Raw genomic sequence first — 14,676 nt, 5'->3', positions numbered from 1 at the left:
AAATTATGAATATCGCCTGGGAGAAATCTGCATAAAAAATGTACTTTAAAGTCATATAACTAACTACTTACAAGCACATTAGAGGAAAACAAATATCACAACATTTAGAGTAAAACACTGCTGCTGTCTTGTTAGACTATTAAAAATAATTTTTACTGTGATTATTTAAAAAGTATGGTCCTATGTAGTGAATCAAAATTGACAAGTTAATACCAATTATATGCCAAGAAAATATCTGTAAAAATTGAAATAAAGTTTAAGGATTACCTGTACTTGCTACTGAGATTAGAATTTTTGACTATTTTTTGAGCCTCCTGTTCTTAGTAATATTGAGCCTTATACCCCAGACAATACCTCCCCCTGATCTTAGTTAAGAATGATGTCCAACATTTGAGGTTCCTTATTTCAGAGCTCAAGAAGGCACCCTGCTGGAATTTCGAACAAAAAAATGTTTGTGAGCTAGTAAAATAAAAATTAAGGGTGAGCCCTATTAAAATTCACACCCTAAACATAATTCTGCTTCATCTTAATCTATCATCATTCAACCAAAAAGTTTGGCACACAAAACACAGTTGGAAAATATCCTTCTAATCCAGCTGGAAGACAAACAAAAAGAATTGAAAGGAAATTGTATGTGAAATAACATGACCAGTGCTTATGGTTGACTATTCATAAAGACAATCGCTCAATTTTTGCAACGACCAGATTGTTAAAGTGAAGCCAAATCAGGCATTGAGCCTAATTCTGGAAGGAAGAAAAAGGAGAGACCGCTAACCGCCTTATTTCTTCACACATAGATCACTGCTATCACTTGACATCAGTGTCATGTTTTTCCAGTGCTTAATTAGATTCCTGAATCCTGCGTGAAACCCTTAACTTTGAAAAAATTCATCCCTTATCCTTATTTTTTTTAAATAACTGGCTTTCCAAGCATGACCTCAGATTTTCTGGCTGAGCAGTCACCCCGCTACAGAATTTCAAGCTGCCGTTTTTGCAGCATGCATAAGGAGATTACATCAGTAAGAGAACAAAAATATTAATTAGGACACAATTTATTTTTACCTTAGTGAGAAACAAACACCATTATTTTTAAGAAAAGCTATTTTAACATAGGAAATAGTCATTTGTATAAAAAAGAGGAAAGTTTTAAATGCTTATGATGATAAATTGTAACAATTTTCACAGAAATAATGGTGATAATAACAAATAATTCTATAATACATTTTATACATTTTTTCTGAAAAAATAAACTAAAAACTATACCAACTCAGACTGGATTTTCAAATGTCAAAGTAAAATATTAATAGATTTCTGTACAACATGATGACATTTTATTATAAACACCATACAAAGAAGGTATATAGTATGTCAATTTCAGCTTATTAGGGTAAAGACGAGACTAGAACGTCCCCTCCTTAACCTAACTCCTTTAACAATCACAGAACCTCTGGCAAAAATTAAATTTAGCAGATTATTTCATGGTTGAAATGCAATAATAATGCGAATAGTTAAAAAATGCAAAAAGAAAATGAAGGAAGGCATTCATTCCCTGGGAGAAATCAAAATGAAATAAAATTGTTCAATCTAGTAACAGGTATTTACACATGGCAATGATTATCTATAAGATGTGCTGCAATGAAACTGAGAGATAACGTTTTAAGCTGAATATGATGGAGTCTAGGAGCTGCTGCTGCACACTCCTCTGTAACGCAATAAGAATCATCTACAATAACTGCCTTTTATCTTCACAACATCATTCAACCTTTTCCAACAAATTAAAACGAAACTATATAACACTGAGCATATAAATTTGGCGACTTATCATTAAGAAGTGATAAATAAGTAATATAACACAAAATGTTACTAGATATTAAAAAAATCAACTGGATATTGTAAAAAGGTTCTAGTAAATTATTCTTAAAAAAACCAAAACAAGTTATATATAACTAGAAACAGAAAATTATATACAGGGTTCGTCCGGAAAATAAGTTTACTGACTCCTGGGCTGGGCTCGCCGCTCCAGGCGCGCCCAGCACCGCTCTGACGGGCTACGATTGGAGGGGGGTATGTTGGCAAGCGACGCTGAAAAAGGCAGTCGGCTCTGAGCTGTGGTGTAGTGAGGAGCTCTGTTAACGCGAACCTGCACGCTTCGACCCACGTCACGGAACGCGATGCCGAAGTTTTTGGAGCAGCGTTATTCCATCAAATTTGCGGTAAAGCTTGGGAAATCGTCTACCGAAACTGTCGGTATGATTAACCAGGCTTACGGGGAGTCAGCCATGTCCAGAAACATGATCTTTCGGTGGCTCAAGATGTTCGTGGAGGGCAGAGAAGAGGTCGACGACGATTCTTCGAGAGGTTCCCGATGATGCCTTCGCGGGAGCGTTCCAGGAATGGGAACGCCGCTGGAACAAGTGTATCGACTCACAAGGGTCCTATTTTGAGGAATATTAGCTTAAGATATGTAAAAGTGTAATAAATTTTTTTCCTGAGCTCAGTACACTTATTTTCCGGACGAACCCTGTAAGAGCCCATATCGAAAACCAGTTCCTACATTTGATCCACATTCTCTACATACATCAAATAAATATAAGCATCAATAGAGCATTTTGTCAAATCAACCTAATGATAGCCTTGGTCATAGTTATGTGACCGGACTCACAATTCCAAAATGCATTGAATGCATTAAGTATGGAGCTCTGAAATATAAAACTGTTGTCCTAAAGTCTGAAGTGAAAAATATTTTGCATAAGTAAGATAACAAAAATTTAAGCTCCTGGTTGAGCATTATAAATTCAACAATAATTATTTCACTATGAAAATTTTTATTTATAAATAAAATGCACCCTAGACCATCAATTAAATAAACAAACCAATCATATAGAAAGCCTAAACATTGAACATTGTGATACTTTGAGGGGTACACCATAGCAACCAAAAGTTTCAAGAATTCTACACCCTAAATGAAATAAACCTTATTAATGGACAGGCTTGAACAATAACACATGGGTTCAGTAGAAAAGACATACTTTTTCAAGTACAGAAAAATAACATGTGCAAATTTAAAAAAGGGCATATAATGAAGCTTCATTTTGCAATTTTAGAATAAGCTTAACATTAAATTGACTTGCATTAAACCAAAAAACATTTTTTTTAAACGTGAAAGTGACTCAATTGCAGCCTTTAAATTCAAAACTGAGAAATTATTGAAATTACCCTTATATTCATTTGTTTTCTAAATAAGGTAATGTGACATAGAAAAAACTTAATACTTATTTTGCAGCATAGATTTTTACAGATAAAATTTGAAGTAAACCTTCAAAACTTATTAGCACTAATGTGTGAATTAATGCACGATCTGATTAAGCAGAAGACAATTGAAGAGAGACAGATGAATATGAAATAGTAATTTTGAGTCTTTGTCAAAAAATTCATTTCCAGGAGAAGTGATTCCATTTTACAACCACATATGCATCAAAAAGTGTCTTCCAGCATTGAACTTTCAAATATTTTTTATATAATCCATAGCTAGACCAAAGTAGTTCAACATAAAATTCTCCTAGTGCTATTATATTTTTGTCAATCAATCAACACTTCCTTGAGAACTATTAACTTCAAGTGCCATTACATATGTACTAAGGTTTCACCACAATCAGCATGTTAGGCAAATTAGCAATCACAGAAGTATTAGTGCAGTACAAAATTTATGGAAATAATTCCCAAATTTGTCTTTTAAGGAATAAAAATGCCTTTATAAAAATGTAAAACATATTACAGACATACCGGACTGTAATACAGATGACATGTTGTGCTCAACAATCTTCTAATCAGCTGAGAGGTTTATAACCAGCTCATAAGCAAAATTATGACAGGCTGAAGATAGGTAAATGGAAGATTAAAAATTTGGCTAAAAGCTCTTCAAACATTTCAAAAAATTTAAACGTGACCTGCAATTGATACAATCCTTGAGGTAACAACACCACTTCTTCTAGTTTTCTAAAAAAATTATCACATATGAAAAAATATTCCTATCAAATCCTTGAAATATGATATGAAATCACATTTCGAACGCCACAGTAGTTCCCCAAATTCAAATGGTGGCCCTTTTCTGACAGTGGAAGACTAAATCATATCCATGAAAAAATATTTTATCTTGAGCAAACACATCTGTGTCCACAAGATAATTTTTTTCACATTTAGTGTTGACTGAATTACATTGGCATCATTGATTGATAAACGTCCATCCAGGGTAACCACTAGCCAATTTAACACCTTTCAATAATGCTTTTTAGTGCATTTCAGCATTTTCAATAACATTAGGTTTCTTATCATAGAAAACCCTTAGAAATAGTCTATTACTTCAATGATCACAATTTTTCCTTTGATGTTCACTGAATGCATAAACATGTTGTCATGAATTTAACATCTTATAACCATAACACCACACTATTATTTTGCCTTTGGTGATGCAGCAGGTCCTCTTGCTCGGAGGTTCTTTTTGGTATTCTGATCAACCTCTGGTAGCTCATTCACATCATCATAAGCTCCTCGCTTGCCTATTTTAAAGAGAGGTTTTCATTATTATGATACAATATTAAACTTAAAACAGGTCTAACAAATGAAATGCAATGTTTTTGATCAAATGAATGATTAGGTCCCATCACATTGACCTTTAGTGTTTGGCATCAAAATATGACGACTGAGAAAAAAATTAAATGCTAACTTGGAAAAATTAACCTCTAATTCCTCTGACCTTACTAAATTTATTGTAAACCCATATTCCAGGAATTAAATTTGCTTACACTCCCTAGCATTTATAATATGTTTTCAATTCCATGCATAAAAAACAACATCAGCAATTATTCCCTTGACTCCGAATATCATCATCATCATTACTCCAGGGAAGGCACAGTATCCATTATGGCAATATTAGAACTAAAACGATAAAATTAGGGCCCAAGAATATGGTCATCAGAATATATAACGGATTACACAAAAGTATAAGGGATGCTTAGGGAACTACTGCATTCAAACATAAATTAAAAAGATAACTACAATGTAACATGCTCTACTCCATTGATAAATATCTAAACAATATTGCTGATCTTTGAGTTCAAACTTTTAGTTTACAACAATGCGTTTAGTTTACGGCAATGCTCCGTGATTTTTAATGGATATTTGTGAGTATGTTACATTTAATGCGTGTTTTTGTGCTACATTGAAGGTAATGGTTGGTACCATATTTTGTATCTCAATTGAGCCTGGATGCATTTTACTCCTTTTCGATGTGCTTTATATCTTGTACATACATCCACCTGGTATTTTAGTAATATGATCTTTGGCCAAATAAAATGTAAAATGAAAAATAAAAAAAATGAATATTATAATGCATACTATAAACAGCAGAAAGTGAGATGTACTTTTTTTCTGATGGAAGTGAAGGGTTTAGATCCATAAAAATATAATAATGTGTATTTTTGATTAAATGTTGTGGAAGGAATTCATCTTAGAGAGGTTTTCGTTCTTTTCCAAGAAATAAAAAGGTGCAATAAACAAACCTTTTGATGAAAATGTGCTAAATTGACTTTTTACTATGGATAGTTTCATTTCATAAATATTATTGAGGATCGGATACTCATTCTCAAAATCTTGATTGGTTACAGAATATAAAAAAAAACCCGCTGAAAACCAACTCAAAATGTTTCAAAAATCAAGGTTATTAATATTTTACAATAAAAATGGTAATTACACATTTTTATAGATTGAAAAACAAATTTTCATTTCACCAACATTGTTGGCAAAACCCTCAGGATTTTGAACTATGATGGCACCAGTCCCCTCTATTGCATAAGTGAATCGGCCATGCCTGGTTACTCTCTGCGTAATTTAACCAAAACACATTTCAAAAACGTTTATCCACCACTATTGAGAACTGATAATGCTCCATAATTCTTTTAAGCCATATTTCCATATTGTTAATTTTTGGCCACTTTGTCTTTGATCTATGCAAATACTTCTGTATTGATCAGCATTGATTGGCTCTATAGTTTTTCAGTTTATAACCAACTCATGATTTGTAAGATATATGCATACAACTAATGTTGAGTGATTAAGTCTGTGAGTTCAAACAAGCATTTAAAATTGCCAAACATTTAAATTCCCTTGCCACCTATTTTCTGCTTTCTTAACTGATCTCCTTATCCATACTTTCACCCTCTCAGAATGCCCATTACCTCCCTTTCTCTTCACAACAGCTTTCTATTTCATCACAAATTTCAACTTACTACTACCTCTCTACATCTCATATTTCAAACCTCAACTACATATTTAAATCTGATATCATCAAAGAAGTCAATATAAGGTTCTTGAATGAAAGGTGATTGAAAATTATAGCAGAGCATCCACGGATTTATCTCACTACATGCAATGCCATTATTTTTCACTGCATGTTACATGCATAAGTTAAATATGTTACACAAAGGAGTAACTGAGATCATGCGGGAAAAGGCAAAAAAGAGGAAAACCATTAACTCTTTCAATAAGAACTATAGCATATGTCTGCATGGGTTTTCGCATATGAGGTCTGAAAATGCCTCTCAGTTATTGCCAATTTAGTGCGGACAATTTAAAAATAGAAATAGAAAAATTTCTGGTCCTACTTTGCATAAAAATTACACTACTTGGCAGGAAGTTTTAACTTTCAAAAAACATGCACTACATGGCAATTTTCATTAAATAATGATTCTCAATTGATTAATTGCTGTTATATTTTATAATATCTCCATTTAAGATGCAAAAACTCGATTCTCAGACATATTTTAAATGGGGATCCTCTCCCAAAAAGTCAATTGGTAAAAATCCAGAAGTACATAAAAATACATATATGGTATTATAATGGACTAGTAGAATATAAAACTTAGCTAAATTCATTTATTATATAAATAACAAGAAATGCATGGTAGAACCATAGAAATAAGCATGGCAGATTGATGCTTAGTACCTGAAGATGTATTACCATTTCATGACATTTCCTCAAATTACTAGGTATGTCTCATGAACAATTTTGACAGATGCATTGCATTCACTGATTAGGCAAGTCATCATTAGGCAAATAATAATTAAAACAAGAAACATACACAAAATTGACTACATATAAAGCGGCTCAACTTTATCTTTGTAGACACTTCCATCCTCACCTTTGGGCTTTTATATTATTTAAAAAATTAATTCATGATTGTCACAGACAATTTTTGGATGATCCAGAAACTTTCTAATATACTCATACATTCTTAAGTACTTCCACATTTGAGTTTTTTCAATGTCTGGAGACTTGATTGTCATGCATATCAACAATATAATCTTAAATATTTTAAAACAGTGAACAGCCATTATAGAGTAATACCCAAAATAGGATGGGATAATCCTCAATATTTAGATATAGAAAAACTGAAATCAAAAAACAATTAATTATTAAATTATATTACAAACTTACTGTCAGCATCTTTCTTCTTTTTCAACTGGGCCTCTTTCTTGCGATCCTGCCTCTGCTTGCGAGCATTCATTGAAGCTGCCGTTGCATTGCTGTTCTTTGGAGCTTGTTCTCTCATGCGGCGAAGATGCAGAGTGATGAGGTTCCACATCAGCCAGGCTTGTAGTAGGCACACTGCAGCCAATGCATTTATTCTGAGTGGGGAAGAAATTGAACATTTTATTAGTTTGCCCTTCCAACAGAAGCGGTGAAATTTTTAAAAACCATTTATAAAGAAAAAGAAATTTACATTCAAACCTAAAAGAGTAATTGGGCATGTACACTTGCATACTCCATTTCTAGTTTTTTTCATTTTTCAAAACACTGTATTTCCCAGCCCATTTATATGATGCATAAGATACACTGTGATTTTCCAGGTAAGAATTTACTTAAAACACTTGGATCAGACCAAAAATTACTCGAATGTTAACACTTCATAAAAAGAAAATAGGATTGTTACAATTAAAAATTAGCAACTATATTAATGTTCATTCATCATCACCGCTGCTTAAGTCACAAACACAATTATTTCCACTGGGGAAGTCAGTAACCTTTCTTCTGTATTTAAGAAGCAGGTTTTGTGTTATTGTAGCTCTGATACTCATGCAGAGACCATTTCTCTTCATGAATCTTTTGCACCATAACATTGCCCTAGAAAAATCAGCAATAAAAATAACTATCACTAATTTTTGCCTCAATTAAAATTATTTTTCTTAAAACAGTTATCCTATTCTTCCCATGTTTTTTATCCAGTTATTGACCAACACCCTGAGCTTCACGCATTTAGGAGCACATGAAAGTGAAGTTTTTTTACTCCTTTCTACATTCACTATTTCAATTTTCTGCTTCCTCCATTTCCATATCATCATCTCAGTTGGAGGTGATCCAAAACTCCTTTCAGCTGCCCTGTTTCCATGTTCTGAAGTGCAATACACGACTTCAAGTTTATGTGCAATACTGTACGTTAACCTTCTCTTTAAATCCATGAGACAAGGCTCAAAGTTTGAGGGGCAACTGTACTTTAAATAATGGTGAGGACTAATTCTTACCTCTACCTTAAGACTATGGAACTTGAAATGAACTCAATAGATATGAACAACAACCACAGCGGAGGCAGTATGAAAAACACTCTAGAAGGAATTTCAATTTTTTTCACACAATCTATTCAATTTCTATTTTCACGATGATATTACTGATTCATACTCTCTAATACAGCTATCTCGTACAATTAAACTACTTTTGACAAAAATCATAATAAATTGTGAGATTAAACTGTAATCAAAATCATGATTGGATTTCACAGTTGATTATTTGAGTAGTAGAGCATTTCAATAACAATCAACACTAATACCCACCTGACCAACTGAGTATTGAAGTTACCAGCAGACACATCAAGCCCTGGTGCACCAAGAGCAAGTCCATACCAGAATGTAAGAACTGAGAGAACGATAGAAGCCAATCGTACAAGGATGAACACTCCATTAGCCACCATAAAAACACCTGAAATTAAAAACACATGCTTCAATGATGCCATATGATTTATCATAACAACAGGTTCCATAGAGTCTGTATTACAGATACTGTAAATAAATATACACTATGATTGTAAGCACTAGGTAACATTTCATTGATTTTCTTGTCTTTGCGTGGAATGGAAATACTAAAAACATTAGCCAGCCAAAAACATAAGTTTTCCAAGGATCTCTTGCACCCAAACATCATGAGGACTTGCCAATAACACATTCCAACTTCCCTATTTTCTCTCCTGCATGAGCTTATTGAGCAGTCTATAAATTTTCAAACAGTCCATATATAGTATTTACCAAATGTTGATAACCTGGAAATGATATTTCCATGAAAGACATCTGCCATTTGACTTAACTCTTTTCAGCACCTTACAGAGCAACTAAGGAAAGACTTAGGTATAGTTGATTTATTATTTCCTGCACTTTAGGCTATCTTCCTTTCCTTAGTTATGCAACTTCCCTATTGAGCTATATTCACTTCAGTAAACACATACTTCCGTGTATTTTATTGAGACGTTAAATATCATGTATTCTTTAGTACTTAAATTAATGGCTTTCATTGTCTTTCAAACCTGGTAGGATTTGCCTCATGAGAAGAGAATGGGAAATTATGAGAAGCAAATCAGATGGAAAATGGAAAGGAGAATTCATTATTTAGTCATTTAGGTGAATAAGAGAATTGTATATTTTTGTGGAAAATTAATGGTAGAATCTATGTCAAATTGCCAGCATGAGAATCCCAGTAAATTTATACTGTATGTGACACATTCATAAAGAGGGAAAATTTAGGGTCTACAAGGTTGAGTAAATTGTTGAAATTTAACCAATGGGTCCCAGCAATAAACGGTGACGATTTGTTTTGATGTGCTGAAGGCAAAGGAGTTATGCTAATGAAAGGGATTATGACCAAATCTGTCCAGCATTAATATTGGTAAAAGGATAGTGAGATTAAAAATATTTATCCATTTTTAAAAATTGAGACATACTGCAATTGTGGGTTTCATGTAAATTTTTTTAACATTCATTCAGGTGGTATTATAATTTTTAGTTGCAGAAAAAATTCTTTGCATGCTGGACCTAAAATTATTTGGCAGTGATGAATGTGTCATCTGTGATTAGTCTTAAGTTTGCTGTGGTAGATATTGCCATTTAGTTAAATAATACACGGGAGTGGAGGAAGGTAAGCCTCCCAAAGGTATTTGAATTGTTCATGCCAAACCTTATCGAATTCAATCTCTATAACCTATTTAAAGAATTACAGAAATTAACCCAATTGTTGGTTTGATAGGTGAAGGTAGAGCTAACCAAGCACCGAGCCAAATGGCATTTGAAATTTGTACATCAGGGTAAATAAAAAAGGAGTCCAGTTCCATTACCTACGTCACCAATAATTTTTCCAAGAACTGGTAACTGAAAAATTACACAGCTTGCGTGAAGGAATAAGGATGTCCATTAGCATCCCCAGGAATTGAACCCAAGCCCTTCGGCTAATATTCTAACGCTCAACCACACACTACTCCTCGAGGATAACAGAAGGTTTTGTCAGCTTTATCTTTTAGTACATATCCCTGGTAACTTTCTCAGCTGATTAATAGAAGGCACACAGACAGTGGAGCTATGTTTGCAAAGAATACGGGTGACAGCAAATGTAGGGAGGGTTTTTGAGCCTTGAGAAAGCTACTTCTAATTATGCAAGTGTTGCAAAACTTATGACACTGAATGACTGCAACACTTTGCCCATTACAAGAAGATGATATCAATTATTATAGATCAATTAAGATGTTATTCTATGCTACAAAATAATTTAGCTATTTTAGTATGTCCGATGCAATTTAAATAAATTAATATTTAAACAAAATCACCTTTTGGTTTACGCGAAGTGTGGAATTTTATAAGTTAACTGTAAATATTTACCAGAGAAGAGAACTGACTCTTGAAGAAAGTAAAGTTGAACTCAATTACATCCCTGTACCACTCAGCTGATGTTGAATCATGAGTGAAACTATTACATGCTGGCAAATCTTATTCATTTATGCACATACACACAAATAGTCAGTTATGAAGGTATTGCTAGAAGCCATCAGGTGAACCAAAGGTTTATCAAGTAATATAATATTCCTGACCTATATTTAGGGTTTCCAGCATGGTGGCTCTGGAAAAATACTAACACCTGGATGAATAATCCTTCATTTTGTCACCCCTCTGTTAACTTTTCTTTGCTTGCGCATCTAAGACCCAACTTTGTTCACAGCATCTAGACAACTTTAAGTAGCAAAATTGTCTCTGTATCCTAACTGGAATTGCCTCTTGCACAGGATAGCAAAGTTATAATCCAATATTGTAAATAAGAAAATTACTAATTTTGTGAGCTCTTCAGAGAAACCGCAGTAAGTAAGAGATCATCGATGGCTGTATCAATATATCTGGCTAAAACATCATTCACAAGACAATTCAGGTGAGCAGATGTAAACTCAGGCTTGTCACCTATGATGTGGCAAGGGGTTGACCACATCTATATTATATAATTTCTACCCCATCCCTGAACAGAACAATGGGCGTCTAGACTTATAAAACCCACATTGAAGAAGTCACTATATCTAGAGTATTAAGTAAAGAAAAAGGTTTCTCTAAACTATATTTATTAAGCGTGAAGAATATTTTTCATCCAAAACAACTCATGACATAGGAAAAAATGTCTTCATCAGTCTTAATTTCATTTTTCTGAATTCTTGATTAATGCAAATGTTCATTCGTGAAAATAATTCGTCAATTTGAGGGTATGTTTCCATAAATGACACATACGCAAAACTGGGACTTCACCCTGGCAAATTTTAAAAGCCAATACAGTTACTTTCACACATCCTTAGATAGTAACAAAAGGTATTCTTCAGTAATAGTTTCAATAACTTGATGCCAATACTTTTCACAATAGGATAATGCTTGGAAATAGATGTTTCTAACAATGACTCATTTCCACCTATCATATTTACCATACATTTACTACATGTTTGAATGCTAGATACATAGTTCACAATACTGAGAATCTGAAGCTTCTCACCTTTACTTCCATTTTCAGCTTTGTCAGCAAAGTACACAAGGCGAGCAGCATGGAAAAGTGCCTCAGAAACATAGTGGAATACCAAAAGGCAAATGCCCACACGGTTAAAACTGAAATAAAAATAGCACACAAGTTAACACAATGCACTACTTTCACTTGAGTTCCTTAACATGAGCTATAACTATTATAAAAACCGACACAGGACCGATTCAAGAATTAAATCGAACATAATCCTCGAGTATCAATAATGGGGGATATGGGTATTGAGAAAATAATGATAAGCACACAGGACACTGTTAAATCACAAATTATATCAAGAAATGTTAAAGGAGTAACTTACTTGAGCAAGTAGGCAGCAGCAATGAAAGTGAGGTGAAGAGCTGCGTACCGGACACGAGATGCCATTTCTTCACGCTTCACCTTTTGAAAGTACAACTCTGGGAAACAATGAGTCCAGTATGCCAACTGAACAACATAGAAGAATTTTAACATGAATGGCATCAATGTATGAGGATACCCTTCCCATAGTGAAGGGACATTTAACAATAGGTTTTCCCTGAAAGCGAGGATCAATAAACTGGTGTAAGCATGGCTATTACAGATTAATTATACCAAACCAAATATTCACCTTGCATGAAAGCAAACATATGGAACACGGTTTGTAGTTTCAAAACTTCACTTAAGCCAAATCTCATTCACTGATATTGGTAAAAACCTCAAAAATATTAAGAAAACATTTAACTACCATTTATTACCTGAAAATTACATCTCCTCCCCAAAGAATGGAGACTAAGAAGAAAATTAGTAACTGTCCCGATTCGTTGAACTTACTATGCTTCGCCTTGGAAAGATGCATCTTTCGACTGATTTTCTAAAGTAAAAAATTAAGTGTGTTAGGCAAATATAAAATAAAACAATGCCAAACCGATATATTCCAATTATTTCATTGTAGGCACTTACGTCGAGGACGTATTCCTGAATGATTGCATGCATAACTATGCATATAAGAAAATAGAAAAATACTGCACAAAAATCCTTCCATCCATATGTATAGTGTACCGATTCCCTAATATCAGTTACTTCATGTTGGTCGGCAGTTACATTGTGGTGAACTGCGATAAACATATATGCAATCGGTGATGTGACCTGAAAGAGAACAAAAATTACACCGATCCCATGCCAACGAAACATATGCCTCAAAAACAGTCTTTGGGGCACACGGTGTGTGCTGTGAAGAAAATTGAACAAACCTGAAACATAAGTCCTATGACAAACACCATTGCAATGCACGATACAATATCGGCATGATTTTGAATAACAAATTCGTGACTTAAAATTGGAGGGTTTTTCGACGACGATTTCCTTCCTTTGAGACCCATTTTTGGGATAGCACCTCACGACCAGCCTTTGGAACCAACACCACTCGCTGCCAGCCACCGTCTACGTGGTTGAGGAAACCGGTCTGTATATCCTGCCGATCCTACTAAATGACATCCACGACAGCAGCCCGGAAAGACGTGTTGTTCCAGACGCTGCCGATTTGGCATATTCTTATCAATGCAACAATTTAATACTCTTCTGCATGATTTATAATACTCTTAAATGAAATATAAACTAACTTAAAATTTTAATTGTAATTTTATAGCTTGTTTTGCAGAATAACTTATCATAATTCTTTTCTATTTAATTAGGTCTTTTTAGTAATTTGCTGTGTTGAGTACTTACTATTTTCCTGTTGCTCTTTTTGGGCCCATCAATCGAAGATTGGTGTTTGTGATAATTTATGAAAAGTAAGCTATGGAATGAGGTTATATCGTGGAATTGACTAAATTGTTAGTTTCCGTTGCGTTACGTTTATAAATAAGCGGAAATGGCCAGGTACTGCTTTCATAGAAATTATTAACTAGGTCATCTGGGGTAGTCGGATTTTAACGCTTGTGTTCATTGACCCGGGCGTATTGTCTTCCTTGATCTGGACACTCTAAACTTTCTCTTAAAGAAAGTTTTTGTTTTCAAAGTATGTTCTTTTAAATTATAATACGACTGCCTTGCCCAAGTTATTTTTTTAATTCGCCGACATTGTTAAATCATGTTCGGGTTCTTAAGGCTCATACATGTCTCATTTAACTGTGTATTTCCGATAGAGCCAAAGGAATCACCTTCACCATGGCATAAAAAGTTAAGAATGTGCACTTACTTTGTACTATAGAACTGATAAAAATATTATTTATAAATACCTATATCACTCGTAATACGCATAAGGACGCGTTTGAAGTATTCAAGGGGACATATATTCACTGTAGCAATTACATATACATATATATGTAGCAATTACATATGGTTGCAATGTTTACGTGGAATACTTTTTTAAACCTCTGCCACTTGTTTGACCAACCGGGGCGTATACGTCAGCCTGCCCTTAACGCACATGTCACAATTCCCGAGAGGTTATTATTAATGTTATTCTTCCGGTTGAATTAGGCTTTGAATCGACACGGATACAACTGAACAATCATTCATTTACTTGGTTCCCTCTCCTAGCAAAAAAACAACTTGGCACCAGA

The 14,676-nt window shown here is 34.0% G+C and overlaps 1 protein-coding gene across 1 annotated transcript; it reads right to left on the bottom strand.

The window, feature by feature from the left end:
- Positions 1-1,048: 1,048 nt before the first annotated feature.
- Positions 1,049-13,609, bottom strand: TRAM (translocating chain-associated membrane protein 1). The gene is made up of 8 exons (XM_071585849.1): positions 13,363-13,609; positions 13,073-13,258; positions 12,868-12,983; positions 12,453-12,668; positions 12,113-12,222; positions 8,884-9,028; positions 7,493-7,683; positions 1,049-4,556 (listed from the first exon to the last, which is right to left on the bottom strand). Exons 1-8 carry the CDS (start codon positions 13,489-13,491, stop codon positions 4,450-4,452), a joined length of 1,200 nt encoding a protein of 399 aa, XP_071441950.1. The 5' UTR covers positions 13,492-13,609; the 3' UTR covers positions 1,049-4,449.
- Between the last annotated feature and the right edge of the window lie 1,067 nt (positions 13,610-14,676).

The sequence above is a fragment of the Hetaerina americana genome, unplaced genomic scaffold (genome assembly GCF_022747635.1).
Source record: "Hetaerina americana unplaced genomic scaffold, ioHetAmer1.1.p SCAF_2, whole genome shotgun sequence".
In the NCBI taxonomy this organism is placed as follows: domain Eukaryota; kingdom Metazoa; phylum Arthropoda; class Insecta; order Odonata; family Calopterygidae; genus Hetaerina; species Hetaerina americana.
This window is presented reverse-complemented; position numbering and strand designations above follow the sequence as displayed.

Coding starts and splice junctions, on each gene's coding strand:
- TRAM (XM_071585849.1), bottom strand. CDS start 13,491: ATGGGTCTCAAAGGAAGGAAATCGTCGTCGAAAAACCCTCCAATTTTA. Junction 7,684..8,883: donor TTCAATACTCAGTTGGTCAG/GTGGGTATTAGT, acceptor TTCCCCACTCAG/AATAAATGCATTGGCTGCAG. Junction 4,557..7,492: donor AAAGAAGAAAGATGCTGACA/GTAAGTTTGTAA, acceptor TCTTTAAAATAG/GCAAGCGAGGAGCTTATGAT.